Here is a 19225-nt window from a genome sequence, read left to right as displayed (position 1 = left end):
GTGTCAGCGCTCTGTAGCACAAAGTTAACTGAAGGAGAAACGGCATCTTCAACAGCTCCAAGTTCATGCAGTATTTTCATTGTCTGCCACGCTGCCTATTGAAATCTGTCCGGTGTTTTTATCTGAAGTAGGAAGTTGGGGGTGTTTGCCGGGGGGATTGTTTTTCCAATATGGAGGAAAACAACGGCGTGAGAGATAATGAGCAGGGACCACCTGTGAAGGTCATTTCAAAATGGAAAGCCCCCTGTAAGATAATAAACAGAATAATCGTTTGTCACTTTGGTCCTAAAATAGGGAGACTTCATGTCAGCGGTCCACTTCCTGTTATCTCATACTTGTTTTTGACTGGACCTCCTTTGTCTTTATGCTCTATACTGGACACATCGATGGGAACAAGGTGTCACTGAGGGTTAATCTTTGAATTAAATCAATAAAGTTCAAACACACTCTTATTTCCTATCAGGAAGTTTGATTAAAAAAAACCCCTCATATATGTTTTTGTTTCTATCTAAATACTCTCAGCTTTTAACCGAGGAAATCTTGGCTTATTTATTCTGGAAATATGAAACATGACAGTTTTTATATATCCTGCCATGTCAGCTCTAATTCAGACAGATTTCTCCTATTGTGTCTGCAGGATACTGCGGTGGTGTCCAGTGTTTTGGTATAATCTGACATGGACCGGTTGTGTGACTCTTCAACACTCATCTCTTTGTCCTCAAGTGAAAGCACTTACACATCTCACCTTACTCCCCCGAAACCACAATAGCTGACAATAGCAACACGCTTCTTCATTTCTCAGCTTCCCACCTCTTTGTTTTGTCCTCACTGTCTCCTTTTCACTCGGCTTCTCCCCTCGTTTGTCTCCATCCCTCGTCTCCTCGCCTCCTACACATGCCGTTAACGTGATTTGCCAAGAGCCTGCGAGCAGGGGATGATATCACTTGATACTTTTATTATCCGAAACTCGAGATGGTCCGGTGCCAGCGTTCCTCAGCTGTGCTTACTTTTGGTTTTGAGCAGGGTATCAGGTTGTAGCTTGGAGTGCCCACAACAGCTATGGCTCTGCCCCCAAGGGCGTTTGGATAAAGCAGCCAGCGAGGTCTCAGTTTGCAGGGGAGTTTGTATCAGAACCACAGGGAAGTTAGGATTAAACTGCACTCATCCCAAGCACACAACACAGTGAGAACAATGCCTTTAACCCCCCAGAGAAGAGAGCCAAATACCATCCACCCAGCTCAGCAGTGACTGATTTCCTAAATCTGGCCTGGAAAACAGAAGCATGGGGATTTGTAGGAGTAGAAAGACTTTTCTCCTGTGGCCCCCTGTGTTTATGGTCCCTGGGGCTGTTTGCAGGGCTAAGGTGGGGCTGGAAATGGTTAAGCATAATGGAGACAGTGTTAGGCCTGAGGGCCCCAAACTCTGCAGCTCTGAGGAAACTGAGGAGAATTGCTGTGGCTCCTCAGTCCATCAGCAGTCAGAAGAAATAGGTGTGAAGAATGAAGCCCCTAATTTCGTAAAGTGATAACCTCCAGCAAATTTGAAATATCTGGAAGTTGATATTCATACTAAAATTAATGTAAATCAAGTGCTACGTGTAAGGATGTTTAAAGAATTATCAACAGTAATATGAGATTTATAGTTAGTGGGCTGCTTAAACAGGTAAATATGTTTCTTAACAACATTACATGTTATGTTCACACTACGAGCGACAAAGCTACAAAACCAGCTACATTGTCGCAGAGTCGCCTTTGAAGTGTTGCTCAATTGCTTGTTGACGTAGTTATGTCGTCGCTTGCTTGTGTGCGTCTATGGACATGAATCGGTCAGTTGGGTTTACACCGCAATACACAAAAAGCTAGCATAGTGTCAGCCAACTTAGCTAAATAACATGGTACCACAACTAGCCATTGTGCGTTTAAAAAGGTACGTTACATATCTGGTACTCCCGTAATAGCTGCCACCCTCTGCCAAGCTGCATTTTGTTTTGTTAGTGTTGCGGTTAAAAAAAAAAAGGGTTAGGGTTTAATAGCACTGGGAACTGGCTAACAGCAAGAATACGTTTTTCTTCCATTTTTTAGATGGAACGGAACAGGAATTATGGGGAGAGAGAAAGGAACCAGAAATGGTGAAACAAAAACATATGATTGGTTGACGCTCAACATTGATTTGTAGCGCGTCACACCCGTCTCGCAGCGACAAGTGTCAGGCATCAGTTTGTAGCTTCATGTCACCGGCTTCCACTGAAAATTACTTGTAGCCTGTTGCTTTGTCACTGGTTAACACACCATAAGAGTCTACAACCATGCTAGCAGCTCTTTGAGACTGTACTTAGGCACAATGCTTTGAGCTAAATGCTAACATCAGCATGCTAACATGTTCACAATGACAATGCTAACATGCTGATGTTTAACAGCTACATGAAAAGTTAAGGGATCATCAAATGTATTACAATTCATCCTGAGGGGAACATGAATGTCTGTACCAAATTGCATGGTGATCCATCTAGTAGTTGGCGAGATATTTCAATCTGGACTAAAAATGCAATATACCACATTTTTTGTACTATGCTTATATAACAATAAAATGCACTACTTTCGTTAAATATGCATGTTATACTCCAGGAGTACTGTTTGTAGTCACGCAGCAGCCTTTTTCTGTTTGTTTTCACACAACAAACAGTAGTGATTGTTGCCCTGTTAAGGGCTCCTTGAGAGCACTGTGCCGTTGATGGATGTTATCACTGGTTTGTTGCTGCTCCTCAGACTCTTTAATCTTCAGCTCAAACAGCATGAGTTGATATTTAACTGCTCAGAGATGCCGTACACATGGAGTCAGACCAGGGACAAAAAAAAACCCTCTCTTTTGTGGCCAACAGCACATAACAATCTTTTCACAAGATGCCTATCCAGTGAAACCCTCCCTATCTGTGGCGGTCCAGTTGGCCACCCACCTTGAGGCCAGACTGTGATATGTCAGATGGTCTTTGTTTTCCATCACCCTCTTAACCCACATGGCGTGAGCTCGCCATGCGAGGGCTGTTATGGTCAATATGAGAAGATGAGGGATTGTTGACCTCTGCCTTCCTCCTCAGGGCCACAGCTGAAGAATTACCCCGTCCCTCCTACTGGAGTGACTCCGGCTCCACCTCACCACTCAAACCAGACTGACACACAGTCACTCAGTTTGTATAAACAGATGTTTCCAGGGGGAAACAGTTGACCACTCACACTGACATCAAATAGAGGTGTGCAGGTTTTGTGTTCCCAAATCCACATGTGTTCATGTGTGCACTGCTATGCTGTGTTTTTATTATGTTCTATGTATGTATTTAGACTAAAAAAGACTCTCGGGATAGGTGAAATTGTTTTCTTTTCCTCAGAGTCGGAGGTGTTTTAAGTCCTCGGTGCCTCTGCGGCCGACATGTTAGCCCCACACCTCTCTCAGGTGTACTCCCTACTGACCACGAGCTGTGGGATCTGTTCAACATTCAGGTCTCTGCACCATTATTCCCTTTCCCTCCTTCTCTCTTTCCCACGCTCCCGTCATGCTTCCCCCGGAGCTCAGTGTCGGGATTTCCTCACCTTCAACACATCCGTGTGTTTATGCTCCAGCGGTACTCCCTAGTAAGTTCATAAATTAGCAAATATGCCTCAGAGATAACTCTCCCACACTAAGATATGCTGCAACTACAACCACCGTTGACAAGAGCATAATGGATAAAAATGATGTGGCGTGACCTCGCTGGGGAAATGTATCTGTCTCTTGACTTCAGCTGTCGTATTACATAAATGGATCAGTGTCAAATATATGAATAAAATGTTGAGGTTTGTCAGTGAAGATGCACTACAGCAGAAAACATTTTATGCAGCTTAAAAATGAAATGTGTTCTTTCAGCAAGTTTCTTTTACCACCTTCACCGTTTATGTTAAAATCATGAAAGGAGATGGTACAGGGTATAACAAGGGCTGGGTATCCAACCATAATACACATAAGAGAACTTTGTAGTAAGTAATATTTCTGAAAGTAAGGTTTTGGAAAAAGTAATATTTTGGTGCAGAAACTCAGGTATCAAGACATTTCTGTAACTTAGAATATATATGGTGCTCAGTAGATGCGGGCCTTTCCCCTGTGTGTGCATGTTAAACATCTGTCTCCATGTGCCTGTTGATGGGCCTCTATGCAGCCGTGGCCTTGAAGTGGCCAGATGGTCGTGGCTGCTCCCTCTGTGGCATTCAAACTGAGCTCAGGCTTCTCTGATTGCACGGAGAAGCAAATGTATAGCAGTGAAGACTCCCCAACATCCATGTGTCACTCCAGATCTGCTTTCAGACTGCACTGATGCTGAGCTCTCTTGTTGGGTGATGAGAAATGCCTGACGTATTTGAAAGTTAAAACGGGAAGGGTATACTGTTTACATCCATATGCTACCATCAGGTAGGTTGTCAGATCCTCTCCTTGTCAAGACATTTGTTTTGCACTCTAGAGAGTTTGCCTAGTAATCTGCGTCTGATTTCACCACATAGTGAGCTGACATTATTTGCCTCAACTGGAAACTCCATAAACTCTCGTCAGAGCCAAATATTCCATCTGTCCGTCCAGCGCTTGCATCTCTTTCCACAGCAGCGTTTAAAAGTGAACCCTGCTTAGCCTCTTCAGGGTGGCTGAACGGTGGAGTGACGTAACGCATGCAGCTCCGATTGAAAACACGTGGAGATAAAAACCTCCATTGAGATATCTGAGGAACATCCGGGGAATCACGACACGAGCCAAAATCAAGCATTTGGTTTCTGTAGTATGAAATCAGTTCCTTCCTGACTCAGACTGCTTTATCAAAAGAGGGCCTTGGCACACTTGAATATCCAGGTCACAGGTGTATAGACACAGAAACTTTACTGTTTCTGGTGTTGTCATCTTCATAGAAACTTTACACATACTGTATGTCCTCTCTCCAGTTTAATTTTACAATATGTAATCTGTAAATGGTGATAATTTAAATGATTTTTGGTGTAGGCTGCTTGGCTCTGTACATCTGTGGTAGAGATAATATGATATGCAATACAGAGACAAAATGGAAAATATCTTAAAGCACCTGGAAACTTTAAATCTGAACATTGCTTTTTAACATTAGAGCAGCATTAATTGATTATTTTTTTTGGCCACTTGCTGTAAACACAACACTGACATATTATCACGTTATACAGTTGTTTTGGCGAACGTGTTGGCAAACAGAACAGTTAGCTCTGTTTTGGTCTCCACCAACTCCTGAAGGAAATATCTGGCTCTTTAGCTGCTAAATTCAACACTATGTTTACCAGCTAGTCAGTATTGCCAAGTCTTTTCCAATGAAAGTAGCTAGCACTAGCTCCAAAAGTCACTGAAAGTCGCCAGATGACATCATACGCTCATTTGCATGTTGGTGATGTCATCACGCATTCATTTGCATAAAGCTTAGTGCAGTGAGGGAGAGATCACCTTAATTTAAGACATATAAAACGTAGATAGAGAAATCTTTGGCCAAATAATCGCAAACTCACTACGGGGACATTGTGTATTTAAAGTAAATAAATAAATAAATCTACAAAGGGAGGGAGGAAGGAGAACAATTTAAATATTTACAAGATCAAACGAACTATCTACATATTTACAATGAATTACAATATAATATACCGTTTTCCACTTTAAATAAGTGAGAAGAGTGCTGACAAAACTTAGATACAGAAATCTCTCGTGAAGTAGAGCTGCAATGATTAGTCAATTAATAGATTAGTCGATCGAAAGAAAATTAATTGGCAACTATTTTGCTAATCATTTCAGTCATTTTTCAAGGAAAAAGGCAAAAAATACGTTGGTTCCAGCTTATCAAATGTGAGGATTTGCTGCTTTTCTCTTTTATATAATTGTGAATTAGATTTTTTTTTTACTACTTTTTGACAGTTCATAGATTAAATGATTAATCGAGAAAATAATCAGCAGATTAATTGATAATGAAAATGATTGTAAGTTGCAGCCTTAATGTGAAGTAAACTAATAAGAGTGTCTTCATGTAGGACGCCATCGCTTATAGTAAGAGGATTAGTAAGAAAATATGTTTTCAGGGCCTTTTTAATTGAAAATATCTATTATTGTATGTTATTGAAATGAGGAGTTTGACACCAAAGTAAGAAAACAACAAGATTTTCATGTCCACTCCATAAAATACCTTCATCCACATTTTAGCTAAGTTGTCAAGTGGATTTCTTTTGCTCAACCTTTTTATCTGACCGTTATCAGTTTTCACTCTGCTTTGCTTCACACTCATCCGCTTTCTTTAGATCTACAAGATACTATTGATCAGTCTGACAAGGAAAGATGAATTACCAGGAAGCCCACAGCCAGACTCTCCCGAGTGCTCTGTCGAATGTGTATGAATGATGATTTAGCCTGGCATGTGTCGTACATGTGGGGGGATGTGCTGCTACAGTTGTGACTGCTGAGGATCTTTCTCTGCTGTGTCTTTGATGTGAGGGTCTGCGCTGTGTCCGAGCTCCCGAGGCTGCCAAGAGAAATCACCCAGAGCATCTTCGTGCAGCACCGCCGGCTTTCCATTAGTCAGTAAGACAATATGTAGTCAGTCGCTGTCTGATCTGTATCTCCGAATCCAAAACATGATATGTGAGAATTGGGTCTGCTCACAGTCAGGTTGGCTACTGATTGATGGCTGAGAATATAAACAGGAAGTGTATTTCACTGAGGTATTTTAGGAGCAATTTACTGTTCGCTAAACCCCTCCCTCGAAAAGCGATTGTCTAATTGTCCAGCTTTGGATTTCTCCACATGTTGAGGCGCATGCGTGTACGGACCTGGGGGGTTGTGTCTTTTTGATCGCTTTTCCAAAACAAAAAGAGCAAAAGTCTAAGGAATGGTTTAATTATTAGTGTGTTTATCTGCTCTAACGTAAGCAGCAAACATACGCATGCCCGGCTAACTAGCTTAGTATTTACAGTTGTAACTGAGCATTACTCCAAAGGGCTGACAAGCACGTCATTAACTAACTAGGTTACATTAGTTTGTACGGCTACACTGTTCATAGTCCTGAAAGCTGCTATGAGAGTTTAAGTTAATGTTAGCAGCTCTGTCCTTCTCTTTATTGGATTAGGGGAAGTTTACCCTCCAGCGACACCAGCAACGTTACCCGAGATAGTGTTATGTTTGCCAAACACATTGTTTAGTCCTCATCCTGAAAGAGTTTTCTCTTATAACGTTAAAGGTGAAAACATACTGTTTCATATTGTTTTTCCCCCAACTAACGTTAGCTCCATTAGCTAGCTAGCTAGCTTCAGCTGATAAAATCTGCCAGTGACAGTTGTCATTTCAGCCGGCAAAATCGACGTTTGCTGGGTAGAAATGCGAAGTCTACTTTTGTCTACCTCTGTCTGAAATAAGGAGCCGCTGTTTAAAATATTACTGTGAATGTCGAGTTCTAAACTGTATATGTGCTGTGCGAGAAAGAAAAGCTTGACAGGCGTAACAACAGTATCTTAGGGTGGTTGGGGTTTAGTGAACGGTCAGTTGTTGTTTTGCTGAGAAAAGGCATTTTTGTGATATTCCAGACATTTTCTGGAGACTTTACAGCCCATTAACCTCTTCCCATCCAATTCACAACCACAGGGTGAGGGTGAGTCACCAGGATTTATTGGAAATGGGTCAAAGGAGAGGTTTAATTACATTCAGGATATATGCATCTGGGTCGACAGGAACTATTTTTGAACTGTTATGGCCTAACATCCATTCAAACTGATAAGAAAGGCCTCCTCCTCAGGCTTTCCACGCTGCCTTCAAGTGCCTGGCCTATCGGCTTCTCTTCCTGTGTGAGTCGGCCCCTTTTTCCGCCTTCATATGGAACTCATTTGTCTCTCCTATGTGAGTGAACACGAAAGTCAGACGAACGCTGTAGCTGACTGCAGTGTTGGCTGAATGCACCCAGTGCTGCTGTAAGCAATTCTGGGACACTTTGCTCCCATCAGCCAGAAAGTAATCCATTAGTCAGACACTGAACCATCTGCTCTATCAGTCAGTTAACTGGGCATCCACGCAGCTATCTAATCTGGCAATCAGATATTTGTTGTTGACTGAGGAAGGATGTAAAAGGATCTGTGCGATGTGGTTCATGTATTGGTTATTAGTGGGAGCAACTAGATCTAAGATAGAGCTTTGTGTCTGTGTGCGAGTTTTATCGCACTAACGTTAAGTAAACTTTACATACAAACTAAATAACAGTAACTTGTAGTGTACTGACTGTCAGTTCAGACTACACAGTAGAAGTACACTAGTACTAGCACTAGATGCATTAGATGCACACTAGCCATGTACTTTTGTGTGTTTTTTTTTAAGCACACTTAATAAACGTACAAAAGTCTAGTTAAGTTAAAGTAGCAATCCCTCAGTGTAGAAATACTCTGTTACAAGTAAAAGTCCTGCATTCAAAATTTTATTTAAGTAAAAGTACAAAAGTATTAGCATCAAAATATACTTAAAGTACCAAAAGTAAAAGTACTCATTATGCAGAATGGCCTATTTCAGAATAATTTATATTATTGACTTATAATCATTGATTCATTAATGTGTTCATCACTTTAATGTTGCAGCTGGTAAAGGTGGAGCTTATTTTTTACTTTATATACTGCCAGGCAGCTTGTGAAATTTCACCAATGGATCAACAGAGTTTTATCTTAATCTATAATAATACATCATAATTAATTTGTTGATCATTAATCTGAATCTGCAAAGTAAAAAAGTTATAAAATGAATGTAGTCGAGTAAAAAGTACAATATTTGCTTCTGAAATGTAGTGGAGTAGAAGTAGAAAGTAGCATAAAATGGAAATACTGAAGTACAAGTACCTCAAAATTGTACTCAAGTACAGTACTTTAGTACTTTCTTAAATTACCTTCTACCACTGTTTTCAACACAAACTTAAGCACTTAACAATCACTCTAGTTGTATACTTTAAATTAATTTTAAGTTTACAACAATAGTACACTTTTACTGTTTTGCAAGGTCGCTTTAAGTATAATTTAAGACAAAAATGACACATAATGGTAAAGTAGTTCTATAGCATGAAATACACTTATACTTTGAAGTACACTTATATAAACAGTATATCTAACAGTATATTAACACAAGTACACTTCACAGAAGTATACTTAATAGTGTATACTTGAGGTTCACTTGTTCTTTGTAAGGGAAGTGAAAATGCAATTCTCATTGATAATACGATGTTAGCCTTGGCTGATTGAAAGGGTGCAGAGAGCAATGAAAGCAGAGTGAGAAGGTGAGAGAAACTGAGACCGAGAGAGAGAGAAAGAGGAGAGACCCTCTGCAGCTCCAGCTCTTGTTATTTTAACCCAGATTGAGCACTGAAATATGGCCACCATGTGGACTCTCTCAAGAAGTGTGGCTCCAGTGTCGGCCTAGCCAATCAGAGGAGACGTGGCGGTCCAGGGAGGAGGGACGTGGGGAGGGTCCGGGAGTCACAGTCTGACAGAGAGGCATTAAAGTGTGGGAGCAGAGGAGAGGAGAGTCAGGGCAGAGAAGCCACATCTCCAGGAGAGCTGGACTATCCACAGACCAATGGAGACAGGTTGGACTATTGTCTTATTTTTCTTAATTGTCCTGCATTCATTTCTGCATTTAACCTACTGAGGTGACTCCCAGGGTGAACACTTACTCATACAAACTCTCAGCTGGGCTCCTGGCTGATGTAATAGGATATAAATATTATGTTTTAGGTCTGAATCCCAAGCTCGCTGTAGTGTCACAGAGCTCCAGGATGCTGAGCAGAGTGCTGGGAAAGACTGGCTCTTTTGCTGTGGAAAACCTGACTATGGACTCCTTTTGTTATTGACTGCTATTATTACTATTAGAGTCTGCAATTGTCATTAAATAATGACAAGGCCAAGACTTATTCTGTCCTCTAATGGCTAACAGCTATGAAATAATACAAAATCAGATGGATGCCCAGAGTAAGAAAAACTACTAGTCTCTTGCTGTATTTGATTGATTTACAGCACAGACCTGGTGATTGTAACGGCTCTGAGATTTTGACCATGTGGTTTATCTTAAACAGAGCCATTATTAGACAAGGAAGTGCGACTGGACTATTATTTGAGGTCCTCCGTGACCAATCATCTCCTGCATTCCCTTTCAGTAGCTGCAGGGGCTTTTCATTCAAACAGAGCCTCACAGATTATAAGCACTCCCTTTGTTTTAAAATTGCTTTGCCGTTGGGTCACGTAAGGCAAGAGAGGTGTGGGCTGGAAATGGAGGGATTCCAAGAAAAGAAGCTGCATGTTTCTGAGTTGGATAATATTTAACAGAATGATGCCGCTGAGTTGTAGATGCTTCATAGTTCCCGAGAGCTTCTTAACAGGTTGTAGAAGCTTATCGGGTGTTTTTAGCGCTCTCTCCTCTCAGCATGGAGACCCTCCATAAACTCTCCCTAAACCCCTCATCCAGCTCTAAACAAACACTCTCCATGGTGATGTGTTACTCTAGTCGTGGCATGTCCATAGATATTTAGATTGTTTCCTGTCAGTGGCAGTGTGGAAAGGCGTTTCCTGCTGTTTTGTTGCTGTGATAAGAGGAAGGCTGAATGGACACTTTGAACAGGAGTTGTGGATTTAAGCTTTTTAGCCATAGTAGTTTCATAGCTGTAGGGATGGCAATGTTGGTCGATTGGTGCGTTGGCCCACCACTTTGGTCCAGACTGAAATATCTTAAGAACTGTTTGATGGATTGCCATGAAATTTGGTGCAGATATTCATGGTTCCCAGAGGTTGAAGACTAATGACTTTGGTGATCCCCTGACTTTTCCTCCAGCACCACCATGATGTTTTGTGTGAAAAGGTGTCCACAACTGTTGGATCGATAGCCATGAAATTTGGTACAAACATTCATGTCGCCATCAGATCAACTTTGGTGATCCGTTCAGTTTTCATCTAGCACCATCATCAGACCAAACTTTCAAATTTTTAATACTTTAGTTTATTTCTTATAAACTAATGACCATCAGCCTCAGCTGTACTTTGTGTTTAGTGCTAATTAGCAAATGTTAGCATGCTAACACACAAACTAAGATGGTGAACATGGTAAACATTCCCTGCTAAACATAAGCATTGGCATTGTGAGAATGGTAGCATGCTGTCATTAGCATTTAAGCATTTAATTAATTAATTTATTTGTTGGGTCTCTGTAAATAATATTATAAAGAGTAAGGTCTAGACCTGCTCTATAGGAAAAGTGCAATGAGATAACTCCTGTTATGAATTGGCGCTATATAAATAAAATTGAATTGAATTTGGCTCAAAGCACCACTGTGCTGTACCTAACATGGCTGTAGACTCGAATTTGTAAATGAATGTAACATTTAATGGTTTTCCTCTGTGACCAATCAGGCATCTTTAACAGGCCATTGATCATTAGTTAATCCTGAATTTAATTTTGAGCCTTTTCATTAGTAAAGGCTACAGGGAAACTGAGGTCCAACTGTGGAGAAGTTCCCTTCTTTTCAATCCATTGGCTACTAGCTCACACTTTGGGGGGGCATGTGTTAGGTGGCAGGGAGTCTTGTAAGTGTGTGCGCTCATGGGGATTAGTGTTGGGTCAAGGGGTGGTGGGATGCAGTCTGAGGGCTGTAAACTTTTCTGTGTATATAAACTGAGCCTCAAATAATCCTGGGTCTCCCCCCTGGTTACTCAGGGATTATAAAGGACATCATAAATCCACCTCGAGCCTCACATATACAGACTACCACGCTTCACTCTATCTTGGGAAACTTCTGTTCCTGATAACTGCTCAGATCTGTCTGTTTGGGAACAGTGAGCTGACGTCTGGGCATATGTTGTGACAAATACCAGGTACATTAATAGAACCAGACTTGCCCAGACTTGTTTTATATTCACTAACCCACATTCAAGACAGCCTTAGACAAATTGAGACCCACTTGTAGGTGCTGTATAACCAAAAGGCACGTGATGCAAACATACTGCAGCCAAGCAAGGTCAAAGGTTAAGTGTGCAGGTCTTCAAAGCTCTGGATCTCCCCAGCTGGTTCGAATTGTTTCAGCTCCAAAGTTTTTTCCAACAATATTCCTGTCAGTGAGGCATTTGTCTTTGCAACTGGCCGGCAAATGTTTGACCCTAAAACTTCGGACTGCCCGTTTGTCTTAAATCCTAACGTCAAACATCAGCCTCGTCAAAGGACCTCTGGGACTTTGACGTCAACGGCCTTTTTGTGAGGGGGTGGGAACGGTTTTCAGTTAGTGAATGTGTGTCTGCATCTGTTCCTGCATCTGTCCATGGTGAGGCAATGAGAACACTTGTGATTCATAAAATAAAATTTGGTCCAAATCCACAGAGGCGGCTGTCTGTGCCTGTTCTTATGATGTCATCTGTTTTACACAGTCCAAACATACTCTACGTTAGCGTGCGCACACACACACACACACACACACACCCTGTAAGAGACCACAGATCTGGGTCATTTTCTCCGCTGGAAAAGAAGAAGGGAGAAACCGTTGTTGATATCTCTACAGGATGACAAAGATCAAAGTTTGTGTAATGCTCTTACTCACTCACACACTCGCTGGGATGTGACCACAAGAGACGGCCGTGGCTCCCTCGACCCTCCCTGTAAGGGCACCACAGGGGCCGAGTGATGGAAACCTCGCAGTGCGAGCGGCACACGTGTCAACAGCGGCCCCCGGCTCCCTCTGCTGCCCTGCCAAACGCTGGTTGGAGAATGACTAACAGACTCCCAAGAGGCAGCAGGGAAACCAGGGCAGGAAAAAAAAGACTCAAAGAAAAGAAACAACTGTCAGCTTTGGCCCAGAGTTGTATTTATAACATGAGCACAAAGGCCTGTACGGCATAAGCATCTTTTAATCTTCTCTGGCATTCCAACGTCTCTGTTTTAATGTATGTTCCGCTCAAATTTGTTAATGTCTCTCATAGATCAAAACTTTTCATAATTTAAATAGAATTAGCTTTTTAATCTCTCGAGATCTTCTGGGGATCCTAAGGGCTATAGATCGGGACGCCATGATGAAAAAGGTCTTTATTCTCTTATTGTGTTGTCTGTTTACTGAAGTTTGTGGTTTTTGTCATCAGAAAAAGTGTCTTTTATAATGCAGTTATGCTACTAGAGTCACTTGATGGAAGAAAAACCTCCTACAAGGTGTGAAAATGAGGCCCATAATTCTGATGTAACTTTTGTATTAGTGAAATAGGCCAGTTTATAATTCAGTCAGAGACACGTCAAGGACTAGACCACAGTTTGATTTGGTGGGAAAGGCTCTGCTCATAGAGGGGGCTAACCTGTGTGATGTGGCTCTTTTATGAACTGACACCATTTGCAGCGTCCTTATTGTGTCACTGACTCAGCAGTGTAGCAGGGTTGATGTTACCGAGGTTATCAGCGGTCATGTGACAGCCGGACGGCCGTTGTGTTATCAACCGTTGGCTGACCCCGGGTTAGCTGTGTGGGCTGCTTGATGAGCGGCCTCAGGCTTGTTTTTCTCTCTGTCTGCATCCGCTTCTCATTCCGCTGTTTTCACGTCTATTTTAACCCTCCCATCTCCACCTTCATAGCACACAAACACACCAAGACAGACATGCATAATATTTTTCTAGCGTTCATCTTTCTACAACGTCAGTCATGAAGATCCACTGGGAGTAGAGAACACGAGGAGTGCCCTGAAATCCTTAAACATAAACACACTGAAAACAGAAGAGGCCCACTTCAAATGAACGCATCCCCAAACTCATTAAACCCTCTCCTGAAGATCTACACCAGAAGCCTCCCTTCCCCCTCTGTCTGCTCCTCCTCCACACTTTCCTCATTCTCCACACTTTTCCAAATATGACAGAGGAGAAACAGGAGAGCTGCACTTTGTCAAATAAAACAATCTAACTGATCATCTTAGTGCGTCTTTTATACATGCAATTAAGCACTCACACTGTTGTTCTGTCTCTCTGTTTTATGTCTTAGGTGTGTCTGATGTGACGCCAGCGGGCTGGCTCAGGGAACACAACTTCAATACAATGTAGACACCAAAAACCAGACAGAATAAGAGTCTGAAGACCGAGCCGACAGAAGGAGGGTGAGTCCAAGGAGGAACAACAACAGCTGTGCCGAAACAACACCAGCAGAAGATAAGAAGTGAAAGAAGCAGAGAGAAAAAGAGGGAAGCAGCAGACTGTGAATCATTGACGTGAACCTTTTGTGTACAGCAGTGTCACCTACTCCTTCCTGTGAAGTGTTCACTCGCTCTCACATCTCTGCCGGAGAAGGATCACAACCTCAGCTCTCTGTCTTTTGAGGGCCTGTGACCCACACTCCGCCTTTGCACCTCTCAGCAGTGTTGAAATCTGAACAGAGGGTAACTCAGCCACCGTCAGCATGTGCCATGTCATTGTCACCTGCCGCTCCATGCTGTGGACTCTGCTGAGTATTGTGGCCGCATTCGGAGAGCTCATCGCCTTCATGAGCACTGACTGGCTCGTGGGATTCCCCCGCACCCCGGATGCCGTCTTCGGCCCCCATGGGGCCACCACAGCCGGAGAGGCCTACAGGCCCACTTTAGGCATCTACGGCCGCTGTATAAAACTGCCCCACCTGCAACGTGGAATACTGTGCGGACCGTACGCCATACACTTTGGGGAGATTGCCAGCGGGTTCTGGCAGGCTACTTCTATCTTCCTGGCAGCAGGGATCCTGCTGCTGTGTGCCGTAGCGTTCATCTCGGTCTTCACCATGTGCTTCCAAAGCATAATGAAGAAGAGCATCTTCAACGTGTGTGGACTGCTGCAAGGGATCGCAGGTGAGATATATACTTATATTTTTTGGTACATATCACCAATCTAAAGCATGATTACTGCCTGCCAAAGACATGCAAAAGTGCTCCCTATAAAATTTCTATTTTGTTTCATTAGTAAAAGTTTATGATCCCCTTATATATTTCCCTTTGTACACTGTACTGAGCTAAAGAGAACAGAGGAATCTTAAAGCTAACTCAGTCCATCTAACCTTTATTGTTTCTCTCCATTCCTGTGGCGTCCACCGTTCATCAAGGTAAATTAAACGTTACAGCTGAACACATTCATTACGAGCACCACAACTTCCACTGCTAGTATTATGTGTTTGATTCTCATGGAACCTTCTGTGAACTTTTACCCAAGCAGTTAGAAGTTTAAAAAAACATGGCGGCTTGTTTCCACCCTCAGAGCTGTCACTCGGAGCAACTGACACCTAAATATCTACTTTGTACCCAGTCAGCTGGACTGACACTTGATTGGCCTATAAAGACCCGTTGAACACACATGCGTATCTCTGTTTGTGTGTGAAGGGTGTGTATCCTGTGTGTCTATGGTTGTGTGTTTGACGCCAAATCTCGGGACTCAGTGTGGTGAATTATGGAAGGGAGGAGGCCATGAGATCACGATCGCTGCACCTCCTCTATTTTCATGCTGTAGCTCTCAGCTCTCGGGTGATTATGGCTGTCTTCCCCCACAGTTGTTTATTTGGTGCAGACCCAAACAGAAAAAGGTGATCGTGTGGTGAAGGACTGGCAGCTCTGTGCAGGCCTACTGACCTGAGAAAGTGCTTAAATCCATAGTAAATCTTGAATGGCTCACTGCTCAATAGCTTAATGTAAATGTTTATTTAGGACACAATAGATGTCATTGCTTATATTCTGTTACATTTTCCTCAGATATCTGACTACATGAGTAGATGTAGGGTTGCAGCTGTCTTCAACTGTTTCAATGCAACAAACAATTATACAAAAGTATTGTATTTAGCTAGTCATGGAGAAACTATGAGTGCTCTGAAGATATTGAACAGCCGAGAAGTGATTTATACTGCAGGAGTGGTTTGAGAGGTTTCTATGGTTTTTGATGGGTTTTGACATTTTGCTGTGACTCTGGGTTGCTTTTGGGATCTATCATAACTGTGTGAATCCAAGCAGTCGCTAACGTTAGCTTAAACTCTCATATAGTAGCATCTTCGCTCCCACACAGTGGATGTCCCAGTCCTGACCAGGCCTTTTTGTAAAATAACCTATAATAATGTAGTTGGATAATGATTTGCTCGTTGGCCTTGGAAATAAAGCTAATTTACTACTGTAGGTTGTAAAGCTAGTTAGCTGGGCAAGATAACGTTTGCTCATATTAGAGCAGACAAACACACTGTATAATCCATACCTTATACTTTTGTTCTTGTATTTTAAGTTTCAGAAATATGAATTTAAAAAAATGACACAACCCTCTAAAGTCTTTATATACCGAGTGTAGTTCTTACTGAAAAGAAATCCCAAGCTTGACACACCTGCCGGGCTGAGTTATGGTTGCTAAGCTATGATTGGAGAATCACTGTTGGGAGAAGGTTTTTAGGAATCGGCTCATAGCCACACCAACACGGCTACCAGAGATAGTGTTATATACCCTGAAAGCCCTCAATTTACTATCTATATAAAGGACTGGGAGTCTGGGACACATGGCTAAGGTAATGAAAGTGGGGAAATGCACCGCTGAGTCTCCTCATTGTGGAGAGGATGAGGATGTGGAAGAGGAAAGGGGGCGAGAGGAGCTTCAAACAGCTGAGAAGGCGGGAGGGTTTCCATCGTGCCCGCGGAGATTAAGGCCGATAACCTTTTATTCATTTTAACCGCAGGAAGAGATAAGACCGCCTGTCTGACATCTAACAGTGTCACTGCAGATGTTTCTTTGTCCTTTTTTCCGATCAATTAGTCAGCGTGCATGAGAGTCTTCAACTTGACTGTTGTCTTTTCATGAGGCCTGTGAATGATATCACTCTCCCTGATATCCAGCACCAGCACTACCACACCGACTTGACTCTACTAATCACTATTTCCACTATTTGTGCCGACCCTCCGGTAATGAGAAAACTGGAGCCAGACGGCAGATGTTTGGGGAAGTGATTGACCTCAGATGGGAAGATTGTGATGCTGTTGCCAGAGATGGTCACGTCATTGCACTGGAGGGACTCCCAAGCCCATTAACCTAATCTTCACGTACACTGATGTCACTTGTGCTTTTTACTTTAGACTCTTTTGTCCCCTATGATACACTTTCTTATGGCCACAGTGCCTCAGATGCCATTGAACTGATGGTTAGTTTAAGCTCAGGTGGTTTTAAGATTTCAGCTGAAGGTAAATCCATTCCCTTTACTTTACGTAATCGAATGGCTAAAACAGACAGTCTTCTGTTGAGGGTCAGTCTGGTAGACTTTGTATCCTGCAGGGGCAGATTTGGAGGGCCCCTGAAGACTTCTTGTACACCAGTTACACTACCTGTAAGTGAATTCTCTGTACATTTATTGAAACGCTTATCATCACTCATGTCGAACGTTAGCTGAAAAGGATTAGAGACAAGACGGCAAACAAACTTGCCTGTAAAACTGTCACCAATTCTTGTGCGTTCGGTGTCGAATGCTTTTATTACCTACCATAAACTTTACCTCCAGCTGTGAGTCACAGGCTTCATAACAGGTTTAACCACTGACCATGACTCAGCCCTAGGCTGGAAGTGAGGGAAACAAAAACAATGTCTTAAAAGGAATTTAAGCATCATTACTGTGTGATGATTAATCTGACATATTAGATATTGCAAAAAAGTAAAGCAGAACTGCTGGCTCTGACTGGTAAGACATGGGATTCCCATGAATTTAATTTTAGCTTTTACTGGATATCTGTGTTTACACTGGAGGTGTGGCTGAGTAATATGAAGTAACAAAGAGATACGGTATTACTTTATATGGTGTTGGCATACTGTTGGGGACCTGTACATAAACCTATACATGTTGTGCATTAAAATTGCTAGAATCAATATTTTTACATTAACAATGAATCAAATGAATGAAATGTTTAATGTGAAAGGTATCACCCGACCTGTCTCTCCCTCAGCTCAGAGCAGTTTAGCGTCTTACAGTCTGCAACTTTACTGTGCTGGTTCACTCCCGTAGCTCTTATCAAACACCAATAAGCTCTGATAAACCCACTGTACTCTGCCCGATCAGCACCAAACAGCAGACAGACAAAGTTAGTGACTAACTGGTGAACGTAGTGGAGCATTTATCAGCTAAAGAGCCAGATATTTCCCTCAGGAGTTGGTGGAGACCAAAACAGCTAAAATTGGGTGAATATGTAACTTAAATTCATCACGTGGACACAAATGCTAATGTTGCTTTGTATCTGTTGGATGTGTAAATAGGTAACTTTGCTAACATGTTTGCCACATCAACTTCATAAGGTGATATGTCAGTGCTGTGTTTGCAGCTTGTTGCACTAACGCCCAGGTGGCCGAAAAGTCAATGCAGCTTTAAGAACAAATAATACATTAAATATAAGAAGAAATGCAGTGCAACAAGACAAACAAAAGTCTACAGCCACACTGTGAAGCTACATGCTAACCATGCTAACAGGCTCACAATGACAGACCGACATTTCAACATGACATGCTCTCAGTTGCCAGTTCATTAGGTACACCTAGCTAATACTGGGGTTGTAATATTTTGTAGGGTAAGCACAATATTAGAAACACCTGCTAGTATAATGCAGTACCATTCAACAGCACCACAAATTACATTCTCTGTAAGGACAATAAAGTTGACTCAACAACTCTCTAGTTAAACTGTTTCAGCAAAACCTGAACTTTATAGCCTTTGTGAAGGTAGGATTTATTGTAGGGCTGTTAGATTAGACTGCTCTAGTTTTAGCTAGGTGAACCTGATAATAAACTGACAACTCAGTGTATTTTTCTATATAAAATCAAAGAGTTGACAAGTATCAGTGCAGCTTTCAACATGTTTTTATTTTGGTAAAAATCAGTGGTGTTGTGCAAACAATATACAATATGCCATCAAGTCAAACTATTGTAAGACCCCCGTACCTGCAAAGGTGCTGTTCTTCAGATGCAACAGAGCTAAAGTCAAATTAAGAAGAGAATGTAAGTAAAAATAGAACTGTAATGATTAGTCGATTAATCAATTACTAGTAAGACTATTTTGATAATTGATTAAGTAATTTTTCATGCAAAAATGCCAAACATTTGATGGCTCCAGCATCTTAAATGGGAATATTTGCTGCTTGTCCTTGTCTAAACATTATAGTTGATTAAATATCTTTGGAATTTGGACCGTTGGTTGGACAAAACAAGACATTTGAAGA

At 41.9% G+C, this 19225-nt stretch overlaps 1 protein-coding gene across 4 annotated transcripts in view; it reads left to right on the top strand.

Annotated features, from left to right (window-relative positions):
* The window catches only part of lhfpl2a (LHFPL tetraspan subfamily member 2a), a 40652-nt gene that overhangs the window by 17777 nt on the left and 3650 nt on the right, over positions 1 to 19225 (top strand). For 3 of the 4 annotated variants that reach the window (XM_044173075.1, XM_044173073.1, XM_044173076.1), the window contains one exon: positions 14029 to 14860. In XM_044173075.1, the coding sequence (XP_044029010.1) occupies positions 14440 to 14860 (421 nt within the window). In that variant the 5' untranslated portion in view covers positions 14029 to 14439. Of the gene's footprint in view, positions 1 to 9488; positions 9623 to 14028; positions 14861 to 19225 lie in introns of those variants that run through there. The other variant, XM_044173074.1, reaches the window with a different exon arrangement.

The sequence above is a fragment of the Siniperca chuatsi genome, linkage group LG18 (assembly GCF_020085105.1).
Source record: "Siniperca chuatsi isolate FFG_IHB_CAS linkage group LG18, ASM2008510v1, whole genome shotgun sequence".
Classification (NCBI taxonomy): Eukaryota; Metazoa; Chordata; class Actinopteri; order Centrarchiformes; family Sinipercidae; genus Siniperca; species Siniperca chuatsi.
The sequence above is the reverse complement of the archived record's forward strand: the minus strand, read 5'-3'. Positions and strand labels throughout refer to the sequence as shown.